The sequence below is a fragment of the Periophthalmus magnuspinnatus genome, chromosome 16 (genome assembly GCF_009829125.3).
Source record: "Periophthalmus magnuspinnatus isolate fPerMag1 chromosome 16, fPerMag1.2.pri, whole genome shotgun sequence".
NCBI classification, from domain to species: domain Eukaryota; kingdom Metazoa; phylum Chordata; class Actinopteri; order Gobiiformes; family Gobiidae; genus Periophthalmus; species Periophthalmus magnuspinnatus.
The window spans coordinates 22,840,795-22,859,271 of NC_047141.1; the positions used below are offsets into that span (position 1 = coordinate 22,840,795).

At 37.6% G+C, this 18,477-nt stretch overlaps 1 protein-coding gene across 1 annotated transcript in view; it reads right to left on the minus strand.

The window, feature by feature from the left end:
• cdkal1 (CDK5 regulatory subunit associated protein 1-like 1) overlaps positions 1-18,477 on the minus strand; it is a 144,870-nt gene that overhangs the window by 55,782 nt on the left and 70,611 nt on the right. The window contains exon 10 of the mRNA XM_033980910.2: positions 11,476-11,621. Coding sequence (XP_033836801.1) covers positions 11,476-11,621 — 146 coding nt within the window. The remainder of the gene's footprint in view (positions 1-11,475; positions 11,622-18,477) is intronic.

An 18,477-nucleotide genomic window follows, 5' to 3' on the forward strand; every position in this document is an offset into this window, starting at 1 on the left:
AATCTAATTTGTTTAAAGCTGCTTTTGACAAATGTCGCTACTTCTTAACTTTATCTCATCAGTGTAAAAATGCTTTTATGTGTTCAGAATACAGAGATGCTTTCATACTTACTGCATCTAAGAGAAGCTCTCTTCATACACTACACAGAAGACAGGAAAAGGGTAAAAGAAGATTCTTGTGAGAAGTGCTAGTAATGATGCGGACCCTTAAGTGTTTGGTTTAGCAGTGACAGCTGGAGATAATGACACTGTCACATTGCAGCTCATTTTTGAGAAGACCAGGACTCACTTTCACTCTCCTCACACTGGCTCTGCTGATGAAGGATGGGCCTGTCATGATTTCATATTAAAATAGTTGGTCTGGAATTTAAAACAACACCTTCCTATGGTTTTGTTTCTGCTTCCATAGTCCATAGGTGTTTGGACAATCATATTAATAGGTAATATGTCAAAAGTCATTAATGTAATGAACAATGTGTGTTTGTATTCATCACTGATCTGATAATATTTTGCAATAGGCAAATAGCCAGACATTTTCAGGAAGCATGGTGAGCACACAGAACACACTGCAGCCATTCAGGCTGCAACCTGTTGTTTAGTAGAGGGCAAACTGCTTTATTTCTGAGTTAACTATAATCTGCATTATTTAGTTATCAAAATATTGAATCAACGCAAACTTTATTGAAACTGTACTCTATCAAAACCATTTTATTTCCTTGCTACATTCAATTCTGTCAGTTGACATGAAAAACAATGATTTTTTGGGCCAATAAATCCCCTGTGTACAACAGTTTAGTACTGAACATTGCTGCAGTGTGTGTCAGTGCAACAAATAAAGTGCAAAAGAGAATCTAAAGAGGTTAAGACTTGGAGCCAGGCGTTTGACAGTGGAGAGGTGACAGATGACGTATTGGAGAAGAGACTGAATGCGGCAGGTGATGGCTTTAGCTGGCTTAAGAGGAGCTGTCAAACTGTCACAAGCCCTCTCAGCCTCTCTCTCCTGCTCCCCTGCACCTTACTGCAAGGAAGTTGGAATGGATTGCCGGGTGATTTTCTTATACTTATATGGAATATACACTGTTGTGAAAGCCCCAATGCGTACACAATCAGGCCCCATTGAGCCTAAGAAGACTACTGGCAAGATCATCTTCGACCCATCCAACATGCAACACAGCCGCTTTGAACTCAGCCCCTAAGGCGAGAAAGCAGAGATCTATAAAAGTGTTCAGTGTTTTTTTTTTTTTTTCCTTGACAATATTGTTCTGGAAAATACAGCTTCTATATGATTAACAAATGAACTGTATCTTACAAAGCCTATTGTTACATCATAGTTAGAGTGTTTTTTCACCTTTTCTAATAGGTAAACAATGCCTAAATCTAAATGGGCGACGTGAGCATGTTGGATATGCTGCTGGTCTCCTAAGTGAATACTGAGCCATTTGTCTTTTAACCTGCAGTGCAAAATAACCTCTGTCTTTCCATGTAGCAGGTCATTTGTAAAGATTGTGCCCGGGTGTGGCGCGCTGAATGGAAAGCCAAGTAAATAATGATCCCGCCGGAGTCATCAGTAAACTTTATCATTTAATGAAACAGGGCCGAACAGCAGTGGAGCAGAACTGCGCTTCAATTTAACACACACATTTCCACACACATAGTTCATTAGGCTGGGAGAAGGGTAATGAGAATGCGGACGCCAAAGATCCATCCACCTACCGACGCGGGCGCACGAATCAGGGGGAGCAGAGGGAGAGGTGCTGGGCGATGGTCTGCAGTGGCTCTGAGCTGTGAATTCAAGTGGCTTTGCCATAAGGATTTGTTCACTATAGCACATTCATTTGGTTTTACGACCTCAATACATAAGTAGTAGGCCAAATGTCAGTGATGTAGATCAATATAACCGTATATTGTGGTAAATCTGTGCTGTTCAAATAATATAATAAGGCAATTTGGCACGCATTTCAGCTTTTTGGAGAATGTAAGAGCTGAATTTCATTAAGTTGTTTTTATTTATATACATGCATATATATGTGTGTGTGTATCCATTTATATATACACACAAGATCACATATATGGTCCGCAGAGGCAGTGTGTAGAATGCAGTCACTCCTTTACCAACCAATCACATCAACAGTAAACTCAATTGGTAGATGGAATTGGCTTTATATAGCCTTTGATTATGACTTATGATATAGAGTCGTTCACCATTCATTTCATAGAGAAGAAGCAGCCAGACATGACTATGACGAGGCTGTTACTTTATAAAGCACAGAAACGTTCCCCTGCAGTAATTATTTAAGCAGTACAAAGGATCATATACGGCCATATTGATTTATATGGTATAAAAAACAGCCATGGCCTGGCAGACAGAAGCCCACTGTATCTCTTATAGCAGAGAGGCTGCAGACACCATTTCTCTCTCTCCCATTTAAGGCGCTGAGGAGAAAGACATTAAGGCGCTCACACATTTGTGACTGTCTGGCCATCAGCATTAAATGGACTGTCCCTTTGCACTTTATTTCAATTTAATCTAACATTGGCATGGATTCAGGGTGATTTATCATTGCGGCCCACAGTGCAGACTTGACCCGGGCAAAAGTGGATAACATCAAAGCAGCCGATAAATGTCAGACATAAAAGAGGTGCCCAAATGAAATGAATACTCAGCTTCCTTAAGCACAGGCCTTCATCCATCTCTCATACAGTCCTTACTTAAGACTGACACAAAGAAATGCACGTCAAAGAAATGTTTAGCATAGTCTAAGAGAGGAGGCAATCAAGTGTGCTTCAGCTTAGAGCCAGTTCACTTAACAGAAACACACACCGTAAATAGATGACACTTTAAAACCAAGCAACAGCAAAAAATGAAGGCTGATGTCTCTGTGAAGACTTTTAATTGATGTTGAAGTTGGTTGTTTTCTGTTCGACAGGTAATTAACAGATTAATTATTTTAACTAACTTATCATTTTATGAATCATTAGGCTGACAGTCACGGACGCATCCGAGTGAGATTTAGAGTGAGTAAAAACCTGTCAAGAAATCAATTAGTGCTCCTTTAATGTGGGTTCCTTCAGCAAAGATACACATCACAACAACACTGGCCACATGCTGCGGCCTGACATAAAGGCAGGCGGCTATAAACAGGTCTCACCGTTTTAATGAGCTTTTCTGATTATCGGTCTTGATATCTCCACATAAAAAAGCTTTATAGGTTCAAATATCATGAAATTAATGTTTAATGATACAGTTAGTGGTGTGAGAGATAATATTCTACTTCTGAAAACGGCTCAACTGTCTAACGGACTCCTGTTACACAATCGCCCTCTTCTAACACATTTAGCGTTAAAAGTGCATTCCGAAGGGATCAGTGGATTAACACAGCTAAACATTAGATCACGTATCCAGAACTTTGTGTTTTGGGCGGCAAACTTTCACCCGGGGGCATGAAAGAAGCAGAGGATACATGAAGAGAGTGTTTGTTGAGGACTGGTAAGTAAGTAAAAGCCCGTCATAAAATAGATGTACAGTATAAGATGAGAGGAGTGACTCAAATGACACTCACTCAACATGGACTGAAACTGTGCTTTGAAAAACTCTGACTCACACAAGATGGAGGAATGTGAGAGGAGCCGCAGAGGTGAGTCAGACAGGCAGACAACACTGTTGTTAGATCTACTCGAGTATCAGCTGACCTCGTGTGGCGCGGGAGACAGCGCATCAGCCATGGAAACAAAAACAAACACTATTATTTATGGACTGTGTTGTGGTTTAAAGTGACTGGAGTGTGTACACAGTTAAGACTTTGTGTTAAAAGGTATATGTTCAGTCAACCTAGAAGTACTAGAATCATTTTTTTTCTTTGATGTTGAGAACTGGAATGTCCTATGATATTTAAAAAAAGATGAGTTCATAAAAATACTTTACATTGAATCTTAATTTAAAGGTCCTATATTACACAAAATTGATTCTTGTGAATTTTAAGCCTTGTTATAAAGTTTTTACCTCCACAAAAACATACCCAGAGTTATGTTTTGTTTCATTCACACATGTTTAAGCAATCATTTACTTATTTACACCTTCCAAGCTCAAAATGCTCCGTTCCACCTTGTGAAGTCATGTAGTGGCAGTTTTCAAGTTCACAGCTGCTTTTTACTTTTAGTTCAGTAAAGATTAGCAATTCCAGGGCTGAAATCATCCAGATGATTCTAATGAAGATGTGTAGAGTTTAAAAACCCAATGGGGCACTTTCTGTATTCCCAGATGATATGACAAGGTGGAACAGAGTGTTTTCTGTTTGAGAAAAGAACACATCCTAAATATGCAGGATTTGCATGTAAAACGTGTGAATGAAACTCAAGGTATGTTTGTGATAAGGAAAGAACATTATAACATACATCGGAAAACAGTGGAATTTGGGCCCATTAAAGAGGAAAAGTCCAACTAAAATTCACCTTTTTCACAGTGAAACATACACCTACACAGACACAGAGACTAAGCCAACTTCTTTGTAAGGCCTAACCTGGTCCAGGAAAAGTATTTCTTCCTCTAAGTCAGGAAAGCTAACCACTGTGCTGTTTGTATATTATAATTATCATTTAAATAAGTACACCAGAGGTCTGAGTCAACCCCACATTGAATTCTAGGCATTGTCAGTTAGCTTCGCACAATACTGACTCACTGCTTTGTAGTCACACCGACAACAAATTAGTAGCATAAAACACACAATAAAGCCCAATGAAAGCTTAAATTGAAAACAGGAGCACCTATTTTATTCGGGATGTTCCAGGCAGGGCGTGTTTGGGGCCAGCCCGTTCTGGCACCTGCTCTTTGTGATCACTGTGGGTTTTAAGTTTCACTGTTGCTCTGACATGTTTTAAGGACACTTGCGTTCACTTACGTAAGAACACTTGTGTTTTTCCCTCATAACTCCACTAATTACAGTGAGGTGTATACTTCCTGTGTGTCTGTGTATGAGAGAGACAGAGGAAATGAAGTAAATCCAAAGGAAGTGCCAATAAGACAAGGCTGTGTCGGGGGCTGCCAAGAGCCGTTAGCCAAGACTCACAAAAGGTGTGCTCAAAGCTTGTTGAGAAGTTAATGACGCGGTCTTTGCCGATTTCCTGTTGTTTAAACTGAGCCCTTTCACAAAGCTAGACTCATTAAGAGACACAAGCAGGTATGTAGGCAGGAAGGCAACCACACTCATATGTATTACACTCAAGATTGTATTAATATTAAGAAGTCAAAAGAGGCATACTCAGTGGCAAAGTACTGCATTTACGTATGAATTTTAGGTATCTGTATTTAGATTTTAAAATGGATACTTTTTACTTTTACTTAACTACATTTGAGAGCAGGAATCTTTACTTTCTACTCCACTACATTTTGAACAGGAAAAGTAAAAAAATATATATTTTTTATTACTGTTTAATACCAGTTGAAAAGGCTAAGGGGTTTATTTTTAACATGTTCATATCTGAGCAAACACAAACATACAAATAAAAATAGGAAAAAAACAATCAATTGAATTGTTTCTGTTGAACAAAATTCAGCACAAATCTTTGTCAAAATCACTACATTTGAAGCCTTATAAGACCTCAAAATCTGCACAAAATACTTTTACTGTTTACTCTATAAGAATATTTTTAAACAGGTGCTTTAATACTTTTACTTAAGTAAGTTATCACATGAAAAAAAAAATCTACTTGAATATTTTTTTTTCCTCCAGAATTTGTAGTTTTACTTAATAAAATAACTTCTTCCACCACTGGGTACACTTTTGATACAAGAGAAAAATGTCAATCAAAAATAATTTATCTAATACAATAGTTCAGTTTATATACAATTTTTGGTCTCAGTACTTGTTCAAATGAGCATCTAGTTTTGATACACGTTTTGGTATTGCTTACTACTATGAGTATTGATTTTTGTGACACCTCCACTTGCAAGCAGTTAAAATGCATGGCTGTGTCATAGGTCAGATTGTCAGTTGTCATCTTACCAGAATCACTCTACGCTTTCAGCACAAATTTTAAAACCGTAGTCTTAAATTGCCTGCTAAAAAAGCATATTAAAATATGGCATATTATTATATGTGTCAAATACATTATTCAAGTAATTAAAAGTGTCTAATGGGTCTTGTACTGGGGTCACACAGGTCTGGTTTAAAAGTGCAGGTCTCAGGTGACCGAAAGGTCAGAATTTGGTGTTGTTTGTTTGCACATGCATGGTTAATTACTCGTTACTTAACTTGATGAATCATGGGTTTAGAAGGCTAACGGAGAAAGCAGCAAAACACGTTACACTAAATGACTGACATGAACAAGCATAAAACACAAACATGTATGCCAATATGTGTCATTTAAGTGTACCACAATGTTATGCTACTCAGACAGATTTATACTGTCACTGGAAACTTTTCCTTGATACTTACGCCTTAGATATATATAAATTATATTTTAGCTTTTTTACATTCTATATATAAATAGAACACTTGATAGATTTGTGTTGTCAACCCCTTGTAATATAAATATTCTACTACAACTACAACTGTAGACATGACAACATGATTCCTTAAAATAGGATTTGTTTATTTAACAATGTTTAAATCTACTTGAATTTAATGAATCTTCAGCAAAAAACTGAAGGGAAAAAACAGGAGGAACACACAAATGTCCCGCCAGTTCACAGGGTTATCGCGCTGAAACCCTCTCCCTCTCTCACTCCTCCACTCTGTTCCCGCCTCTCTCCCCTCTCTTTTCCACCTGGCTTGTCTGATCTGTTTATCATTTCTTCAGCTGCCGTTCAGACCGCTGCCGCCTGCCTGCCACTGTTTGAGTGAAACATTAGCCCAGCCCGATACCTTAAACCTTTTGAGTGTGTGTGTAAACTGATGAAGGTATGTCTTCAACAACAAATTAGTAAGAGCCTGTCTCCACAGCACACACAAAAGCTGTCACGCTATTGGCACATCTGACCTGCCATAACTCCTGATCTGATCTGACAAAACTCATGACTAATCAAGGTGACTAAGACTTTTATTCAAACATTCAGCGTCAGCACAAAATTTAACCGTCTGGGAGTCAATTGTTTGAGAGGAACTGTCGCCTTTCTTAAAACAAACTGTGATAAGCTTATTATTAATATGTAGCCAGAGCCAAAGCACACCACTGTGTTGACCCAACCACACTGCTTAGAACTGACAATATTTGCAGTCTACTCATGAATATAACTCCATAAAACATGTGTGTATGCAATTAAATGAAACCCACTGCTATTAAAAGCATTCCTCCAGGCTAAAAAGGTTGGAGAATAGCATAAAAGGTCAAAGTCATTTAATTTATTAGCTTCATTTAGCCACACAACATGTGCCTGTAGAGTATATTTTTACAGACAGAATGAAACAGGAAGTAGTTAAGTGTGGTTGGTGCAGTGGGTTCTGGTTTCCCAAAGGTTACGCTGGAGGTCGTAGGTCATGGTCTCACACACAGCAGCCTGGATCACAAGGATTAGTCACCTGTTTACCTTTCCCAACGCCTCTGGGATCACATCTTTAACCCTAAACACAGCTGTGTGCTCTGCAAGAATGTGTCAACAACTCAAAAAACTGCTGCAGGCCCCTGTTTTTTCTTAAATTATACTTCATTTATTATTCATTTTTTCTACATATTTTATCTATAAACGTTAAAGAGTCATTGTGTTTGGACTAACCTGTATGTGCTGAATCATACAGGTCCAAAATATGTTGCTGTCAGTAAGTCAACCTGCACTGGGTGTTGTGACTGGTAATTATTGCAATTATGTAGAAGAAATAAAGTCATCTGTAGAGAACATAAGGTCTCAGTGGGGTTTTATTATCTATACATCTCTACAACTACATGCTGGTTATGTTTTGTTTATTCAGCCCAAGTACCATGACATTTGATATAAAATAAGAATATAATGTCACTACATGGAATTCATGGAACAGTCTACAGTGTAGCTGCCACTGCACAAGGACTGGTGGTTAAAGAGGTCAGAACCCTCACAGTGACCACAGGTAAAGACTCCATATTGCAGAGCTGCTCCCATTATTCTGCCCATATCTAGTCCGCAACATGCTGACTTCAAACTCTGCCTTTTTTGTTCGACCTCACCAACACCGAGACATTCAGATTCATCTTTCAGGCAGCCTCTATTCCCAGACCTCGCTATTCTTTTTCCAGTATTTCATCTTTGGCCCCAGCGGTCCGACCACGCTTAATCCTCCCGGTGTACTTCAGGGAGCAGCCAGGCCCAGATATTGTGGCAAACTATGACACAAGTGTGAAAAATCCCCTGACCACATTGGCTCAATCTGTAACAGCCTTATTCCACTGTAACAGGATTTTCTCTATACATTATTACATAAAGACTGCACTTCATTATGTGATTTTAATTGATAGAAGTTGAGTCAAAGGGATGAGAAAAATATGGACCGTGTTGGCAGACAGAAACAAATTAACCATTTTAATGGAATAACTACTTCGCTGATTGTTCGAATTACGCACAGCAGGGAACAATTGCACATTACAACAACTTTGTGAAATTAGGCATTAAGCCATTGCAAGAATTATATGGCAGTTTTAAGTGAGGATAAAAAGTAGAAGTGGCTTAAGCTAAAAGTCGTGTAGCAGAAGTCGTGGCATATGCATTTACAATCAACTTCTATAATGACTGCAATTTTAAGAAAAGTGGGAATTGATTTCCTTTCGTACATCTGCACATTTCATTGAGCAAAAGGGTCAGAGAAGTCCTTATTTGCCATTAGATTTGATCAGTGTAGACGAGCACCCACTGACAGATTATTTGGGCACTCAACCTTTCAGAGACCTCCAAACTAGACACATGTTTCAATATGGGAGAAAAAAAAATCAAACTGCTTAGATGTGCTGTCGTGAGGGCATCCGGCTGGAAAAAAGGACTTTTGGGCTTTTCTGTGTTAAATAATTACATCTTGCCTAGCGGGATAACTATACTTAATAATGGGAATATAGATTTGTCTTATTTCTGCTCTGCCTGCATCCCACTGCAATCAATGGAGTTCAGCTCTATACTGACTACTGTACTCACCTTGGCTATGTGCACATAATATCAAATATTGTGCAATTCATTTCTATTATGCAGGTTTTAACATCAGGATTTAATGTTTGCATTTGATGAATATATTTTAAAGCCTTATATCTCAAATATATATTGAGGTAGACAGAAATGCAGTTATCAACACAAAGTGGTGCTTAACAACCCTAGCCAAGTGACCACATATTATGCTATAACAGAATGGCACTTCACACGTGGTTAAATCTAAGACCATAAAAAGCAGTGAAGCAAGGACACCTTTCCACATGTGGTTAGTTATTCTCACTGATAAGGAGGGCCTGAGGCATTTGACCTCTTGACCTTATTGGTGTTGGTGCCACTAAGCTGCTTGTGAGGAGAACTACTTATGTCTCTTTTGTGGAACAGACTGACAGAGCTCAGGCTTCTCCATCTGCACACACTTTGATGTCTCTTTTCAAATGGGCCTGTCACACTAATTACTATATCGACTTCACTAAGTGATAGCCGGAACAATATTTTTTGGGCTCAATATTTATCGTGTACAATTTTATGCAAAAATGGGGAGATATGGGGTATTGTTGTTGTAATCTAATAAGATTTGAGATGTAGAAGGTTAACTAGGTAACTTCTATAGCAAAGCATGGGGTCTGTTATTTATTTGTTGCAGCTCATGCTGTTTCATGATACTGCCTATTTAAAAAAATAGTTTACTGACATTATCTTGCTTATCTTATCTTGTTATTGAGTCAGATGGATAAAGTAGTTTCCATATTATTGTTTATCACAATATCTCTCTGGAGCAATATATTGTACTTTGCCATCGTGACAGGCCTATCACAAGGTTTTAAAGGTTAATATGAGTTTTTGCATGTTCATTCATTTAGATTTGTAAGTTTAAAACATAAAATACAACCTTCAACACTTTCTTGTGTTGAAGCTAGTCAAAAATAATATGAAAGTATTTTGGAAAATGTGTGATTTAAATACAGTTTAAATAGAAATATAGATCTCTATATTGACAGTTAATACAACCAAATCAACCAAGCAGAACTAGATAAGGCTTAAATCTAATGGATACAATATAATGAAGGCCATAATAAGAACACCTAAAACATGAACAGTTACAGCTTTATAAGTATGTTTGGTACTGAAAACAGTTGCATTTCCAACATTTTGTGGGACCCTACAGTCCAGCTTAGTAATATTTACTAATATAATAAGGAAGTACAATGTCAAACTCACTTTAATCGAAAACTTATCAAACATATTGACAAAGCAAGTTAGGATCCTCTGTGTATCAGCAAATTAAATATGAAAGAGCCAGAGCCCAGGATGGTTGTTGCTACCTTGTACAATTGGTTGGAACACGCACACTCTTGCTCCCCCTCTTGCTCAAACACACAATTACAGACACTGAGGGTGTGTTCTTGGCTTGTCAAAAGCCCTGGCCTCTCTCCCAGACCCTCAACTGCACCCCAGCAATTACTGCTCCAGCCAAAAGGGTCAGAGCACCGCATGTGTAGCCTCCCGCTATTGATTTCACACAACCACCGTCACCCACTGTGGGATTCAGCCGGCCTGTGTAACAAAGGCTAAAAATCCAATGACCATGTGCATCATGCACAGTATTCAAGGATACACAAGAGTGGTCAGTCAGGTAACGTAAATAAGACTGCAGGAAGCAATGCACTAATGAGGGCCAGGCTATTTCTGTATGTGTTTAAGATGTCTGGAAAAACTTTCTTCAATTGAACAAAAAACAGCCAGAGGTGGAGACATGGAAAGGTCATATAGCATAATGATCACTTGAAATAATGACGACTTATAAACCCAACTTTAAACGATGTGGCTCGGTGAACAGAACACATACTCATTATGTATAAAAAGGATATCAAACTTCTTTGACTGGGTCAATAAAAACAAGACACAAATGCAGGGTTTGACAGTGACCTGAATTCTCCAGATTTATATTTGTTAAGCCTATGGCTTTGACTGTTGACCTACATGGGGCAGCTATATGAAATGTAGTGATTGCAACAGTACATGACTCTCATCTTCTTAGAGAAAAGTCAGTGGTCGAAAAAGCCTTTAATCTGCAACATCAAAAGACATGTATGTGAACATATAGATATTAAAATCTCGACCTTTATACAGGCAACGGACCATTACAATTTCACAAGCTCAACTTCTGCAGAACGCACATGTTATATAAAAGACCCTGCTCTTTGAATGTTAGTACATCATTATTACATTTGGATTAGGAGTTCTGTAAGTCTCATCATCTATATCTAAACCACAAATATCCCACATGACAGTACTATAATCTACTGTGTCACACATGTTCCCAAATCATTCTTTATGTGAAGCAGTGAGTGTTGTAATGTGTGGCATAATGTTACCTTTCTTTGAGGAAGTCCACCACTTTCTTAAAGTCGTCAACACAGTACTCTCTCTTCATGTCCATCAGAACACTGTCTGAGGCCGACTGCACAGGTACATGGAGGAACGCATACACACGTGGGTGACTCAGGATCTTCGCCATTTCCTACAGAGACATTTTCAGACAAGAAAGAGACTTAGGCTGTTACACACAAATAAAGTAAGAGGTTGTAACATTGGTAAAAATACATAATTTAACTCATTTATAAGCTATACATTTAATAATGCATGCAACCAAGTAGTTCAGCGAGAATTTGAGTAATTACAGTGGGACAATATTCACCAATGAAAAAGTTGAGCAAAGGGCACAAAGTCTCAGATGGCATGTACAATACAAATCACAACCTGAGGAAAGCAATATCACATGTAATGATTTTCCCCCGCGCTGCCAAGGTTTGGTGGAGCTCACAGCAGAGGATAATAGTTGACAGCCTTAAATAATTGCAGCTTCCATTAACATTCTTGTCTGCCTGCACTCTGCTCACCTTACACCTCCAGTGAAAGACGGCGGCGCTCTCTTGTTTTATACTCCTAACAGAAAGCAGCAGAGGAGAATTCAGCACGTCTCCACTAGGATTTATAGTACAAAGAGTCAAGGCTGGTGCAGTAGGGGTTCTTTATGTCTGCAAAGTCAAGAGCTTGCTACAAAGCGCACAGGTCCACATCTCCGATCAAAAATGTGAAGGAGGAAAAAAAGACATATACAAGTTAAGTTCAATTATCTCTGTACAGATATCTGCCGACTGTGTGAACCAAGCCTCCAGATAAGTCAAGGCACTCAAAGTGAAGGAAACAGAGAAACTACCATAAATGCATAATATTACCAAGAAATTGTTGTATATTTAATGTTATAATGATTGTGGAAAAAGTTTCTTTACTAAAATATCAATTTAAGGTTAGTAAGCTGGTGTCAATGAGGTATAGGTTTATGGGCTTGCAAATACAACATGCAATGAAAAATAATTTAAGAAAATATTAAACCCACCTGGGCAGTATTCATTTTTGACAACCCTAATGGTGAGGTCTATAGATTGAGAATTACGTGGTGTGTGTATTGGACAAGAATCTAACATTTATCATGTATATGAATCATATAAGATTTGGTATTGTGGGTTTGACTCCAACCATGTGCATGGCTACATCAGATATCCTGTTACCACATGCCATGTGGTAAATTTCAAGGTAAATATAAAATATATATAATTTTTACATTTTTATTAATGTGCATAATTTATACTGTACATTTAAAATGCAATAGAGAAGCAGGTGACATGTAACTAATTATTTCTGCTTTGCAGGAAGATATGTAACTACAACTAATTTGTTGTGTTACAATTTTCTCTATTCGTGTTTTAATGAAACCTTTTCTAAACATGAAAGTGCAACAAATAAAACATATCCTGTCATAAATAAACTCTTTTCAGAAAATGAGATGTGTAATATTAATACATCCTGTAAAATAGAGCAATATTTCCAGAATCAATATTTTCTTATACCCTTACCAGTTAGACTTTCATTTTACTACTAGACAGACTGACACTTCTTTTTACACATCCCATTAATTAAAGGAATCCCTCTTTTTTTTAGTTTTTATGATTTTAATTTATTTGGGTGGTAAAAGAGCGAGAGAGCGTGCAGATGTCAGATTTCTGATGGACATAATCAGGATGCTATCATTACTATGCTAATCACCACAAGTAGGAGAGAGAAAAGGAGAGGGGAGGAAGAAATGATTTAATGATTTCCTACAAGAATGTGCTGATTGCAGTCCGTCTTCTCAATTAAGATCTATTGTAACGGGCTCCCTACTTCATATGCAGATATGGGCCGTTTGTGGGCACGCACGCACACACTGAGACAAAGCTCACCATGGAACGCCACAGGGGGTTGACCACTGGAAGATCCAAATTAGCGAGAATTAATTTGGTTGGAAAATGGAGGCTGATTGGTGACAGAAATCAGAGAGCAGAATGTGTAGGAGAGAAGAGAGGGAAAAAACTAACTGAAACATGCTTTTATGTATTTTTATGTTTTCAAAGTGAATGAATGGATGATTGATGGATCGTTAGCCCAAGTATTAATTACAACTTCGTATGATTTCCTTTGTGGGTAATTAATCCAGACATTTTACTGCAAGTATTTTACAATTTATATTTCAACAGTGGAGTCACAGGTATAAATTTGCACAACAGGGAAATTGAGCCAACAATTGGAGAATAAAATATAAAACATGGCATCGTAAAGTAAGCTTATTGATGATCATTTCACAAACGCTACGACATGAGGAGATAAAGCCACACATTTATGACCAGTGAATTTATAGTTATTTTGTTACTATGCGACTACATAGTACATCAGGTCGTCATGATAAAAATAAACCAAAATCCCAGTTGGTGGAATTAGACTGATGAGACTCATATGTGAAACAACATAATAAAATATATTAAGCCCATTGTTTATCAGTATAAAAAGCAAATAAGAATGACAGCAAGACATGTTGTTCAAATAAACCACTAAATAAGGAGCTTGTTGATTCCCAAGTGGTGGGCTGGGAACAAAAATGCATGCAAATAATAACAATAGTTTGAATATTGAGCTTGCTTCAGATGGATAGGCATTCAGCTGCACCTATTGAACAGGAGGTGAGATCAAGAGTCCATTGGCTTATCACTCCTGATACATGGATTTCTATCTAAAAAAACAAAACAAAAAGTGAAATAAATATATATATATATATATATATATATATATATATATATATATATATATATATATATATATACTTACTCACACTTATATATATATATATATATATATATATATATATATACAAGTATTTCACTTTAATATGATCAGGAAAAAAAACAAGGATTACCAACTTATCAACTAAATCCCCCAGTCACATATAATTCATTAGAGGTGGGAAGTATATTAAAAAATGGACATTAATGTAATGTTTTGGCGATATGCCAAATTAGAATATTTATATAGTCTTTGATCAAAATGAATAAAAAAAGGCAGCAAAATATAAAATAAAAACAACTGTGTGATACTTGAACCTGATTTACTGCCAAAATTTCACCTGAATAATGTTATCAGGATAAGTACATAACAAAAAACAGTGAGATATGCATTTATCAATATCACCCACAACTACATTTTTGCACTCTTCCAATAAAGGCTGCCTTTACTTCATCAATATACAGCTGTAATAGGAGGATTTGCAGTATACCGTACCATATAGCAAATCCTTACGCATTTTTCTCATCTTTAACAGCCAGCCTCCACTATGCACAAATATCAAGTAGCCTTTAAAGGAATGTGGGGAATTACAGATAAACAGATAAATAATGTACAGGATTTTTTCACTCACTAGCACTATTTATCATGTATGTATGTGACAGCATCCTTCCCGCCCACTAATGATCGCACACTACAGATATGAATCTCTGGTAACTGATCCCTGTGGAGCTCTGGCCCTTCTCTGTCTGTGGCTGACAGGCAGTTTAGGCAGTCTGAGGCATAAATGATGCTATATGGGTGCGTGTATTGCTTAGCTAAAGGCTTGGTTTATTGCTCATATGAGGTAACCATCTCATTTGGACCAGTCAAACAGGGGCACCACAAATCAGTGCGCACCCTTTGTACTTGTATCCTTATTCGTCCTGAGAGTGCTTATAGCTACACAGTGTTGTTTGCACCATTCTTTGTGTCACTTTTCTCCTTGCTCCCACCAGGCATCGAAGCGGTCGTATTCACACAACACGCGAGGCGCGCTCCTTTCATCTCGGGTTGATCAGCCCAGATAGACAAACGCACCAGAGGATCTGAGTTAACTGGCTTAGCTCAAAGCATCTGATATGTACCCCCTCAAATCAGATAGCAACAAAAAGAACATATAAAAACAGAGTGGAGCCAGATAAAAGGAGGCGGATTCCCTTCTTACAAAGACAAGAACTTTGTGTAGTTTGGGAATTTATTTTGTGGGTTATGGGCTGTGAAAACTTTTGGTACTTGTGGGGACATTTTTCCCTAATTAATAAATAATTCAAGTCCAGTTAAAACTCAATACATGATCAATAGGCATTTTTATTAAGTGCTTATTGATTGGTCGACAGCCGTTATCAACACGAAATAAATGGCAGGGGCTAACAGAGAAAGTAGCCATTTCAGCAGATTCTACTAGTTACACTGATAAACTCCACACAAAGAAACAATACAAACTGTAAGAATGTGTTAAAATGGGATTTAAAGTTGCACTATGTACCTTTTCCGATGCGAGGTCTGCCACCTGATCATTTCCATTCAGATGTATTATAGCAGTATAGATGTATTATGATTATAGCTTTTCCTGGAATGTCCCACAGAATTAAATTTCTCTCATTTACTTAAAAAGAAATGTTTTTATTGCCCTAAAATACCTTGTCAGTTAGATTGCCTCTCCACAGATCTGACCTGCAATTCTATACTGTGGAACATTCCAGTAAAAGCAAACACATACTATAATAATATGAGGTGAACAAGCGGATTGTGGCAGGCATGATCCAACACCAAATTTGGCATCATTAGTTTTGTTGTCTTTTATTTGTTGTTGTTGTTTTTTCGTTTTTTGTTTTTTTTTATCTAGTCATAATGTATTGTATTTTAATGAGGGTTAAATGTTTATCAAGCTTAATCACCATTACCAGTTAGATCTGTTATCATCAATTAGACCTATATTTTAGCAGAGAACCCAAAATAATTAAGCAGTGCTAATTACCGTCACCTGTCTCTGAGTGCCACAAATAGAACCTTATCCTATAGGGAGCACACTTTTACTTACATTACAGCGCATCTTGCAGACAGTAATGATAAAGCCTCCCAAAAGCAGTGCCACATAGAAACAAAATGTACACACAGATATGGGATAGTATTAAGAGGGTTATCCCAGGGGAGTCTATGGAGAAAATGATTGAACACGGTGGTCCCAGGATGATATGTCATGGTGGGACGTGCACATTTCTATTTGTGAGAACTTTATTCGGAAAAAAACTGAGCTCCCAGCGGTATTTCAAAGACTTAGAGATGCATTTGATTTTCCCTGGAGGGCAGAGCGGGCTCCAGCACCTCACATAGCGCACATAAAGTCTATAGATGGCACAGGGGGAGAGAGATTACATTGGCTCTGTACCATTGCAGAGTCCTATACCACACAACGTGTAAACACAAGTGGCTGTTAGGGGCTGGAAAAAACTTCATATAAATTATTAAAACTAGGAACTTTGTTATGTATAAATAAAGTCCATATTAGGAGCAACACAAGAATGCATTAATAAATAAATAAATAAAATAAAACAGTATCTCGCATGCTTTCACTTTTAAGAGAATAATTTCAGCAACATTAACAACAGGACATCACTGAATCGCATAATTGAAAACTTAATTTGCATCATAATTATAACAATTTGCAAAAGCCACAATTTGGTTCCACAGCAAAACAATTTTAACTAGATTTTGTGTTGCTACGCTTGTACCTCATTTAAATGATCACAATCTCAAAGAGCACATTTAAACACAGCCTCTATAGATTACAATATGTGCATAATTAACTCTTGTTTAGCATTACAAATTCCCTGTTTATTTAGGCTTACAACATCTTAACATTACATTTATATGCATTTGAAAAGTTTATAGAGTTGTAGAAATTATCCTATGTAACCTGTAGAGACTTTAAATGTGATGTATTTCTGTGCAAACTGGGATGATCTCACAGGATGTTAAATGGACAACAGTTCTTTCATTCATCAGGCCCTGACTGATTGCTACATATGAGGAGGGTACTTTCACACCTCATTTACTGACTCTGCGGGCATGCTATATTCAATCACACACTCTCACACACCAGCACACAGGTATACGTGCACTAAAGCACACTATATGATTGGATGACCTACTGTTGTGCACTTGACAACTTTGACAATGAAATTACATGTGAGGTATGGGCGAAATACCGGACTGATGTACAGACAGGCTTACAGTGGAGAGAAGAGGCCAAAACAAAAAGCAGAAATTGAAAATGTCAGTGAACGATGGGGAATACTGAGGGGGTATTTTACTAACACTGAAAAAGGAACCACTGATGGCTCAATGCAATCAACTAAATTGGCCAAGACATCTGGAACAGGAGAGGTGCATTTAACTGCTACAATCAGCAAATGGTGGTATGGGGTTGTCTTCACCCGTAAGAAAAAAAAAACAACACATAGGACTAGAATACAGGACTGTATGTGAGAAATAGTAAAAATGTGCTGAGAGAAAGTCCATAGGTCACGTTCAGGCTCATCTCCAGTCATTCACGGTGCCATTACAGAAACAGGTATCTCATCTGACTTGTACTCACCATGACTGATTGACTAGAGAGATTTGACGTTCACCATTACACCTGTCCTATTCCAGTGATTACTATCATTAGGAGCAGCACTCAGCAGAAGACAAGGAACAAGAGCCAGGGAAAGACAAGAAATACAACGTCTGATAAAAAAAAGACAGTATTTCTCATCTTGGACCATTACATATGTAGAGTTTAGAGGATAAGACAAGTGACATGTTCAGAACAGTTGCACATTTATAGACATGAGTGTTCTTTTCAACTCATTAAAATATATGCAACTTACAGATCTAAAAGCTTCTCTTATGTATTCATTTCTTTGAAGGAAGTGAACAGGTGCACGTGCCACAGTGTACTCTTCACACCTGTTAGGACTAACTTCAAGAAATTTCACAGGAACTTTAAGAATAGACTAAGAAAGTCAAATGGTTGGGCCAGCTGAGACTTGGACAAGCACTTAAAAACATAACATACATTCTGAAACATTTAGCTCTTATGGTAACGCGTCCATTTGAAATTGGCTTAGATGTTCCCAGCATTTAGTGAAGTGGCTACAGTTCTTGATAATTGGTAATTTTCAGACTCTAGAACATAC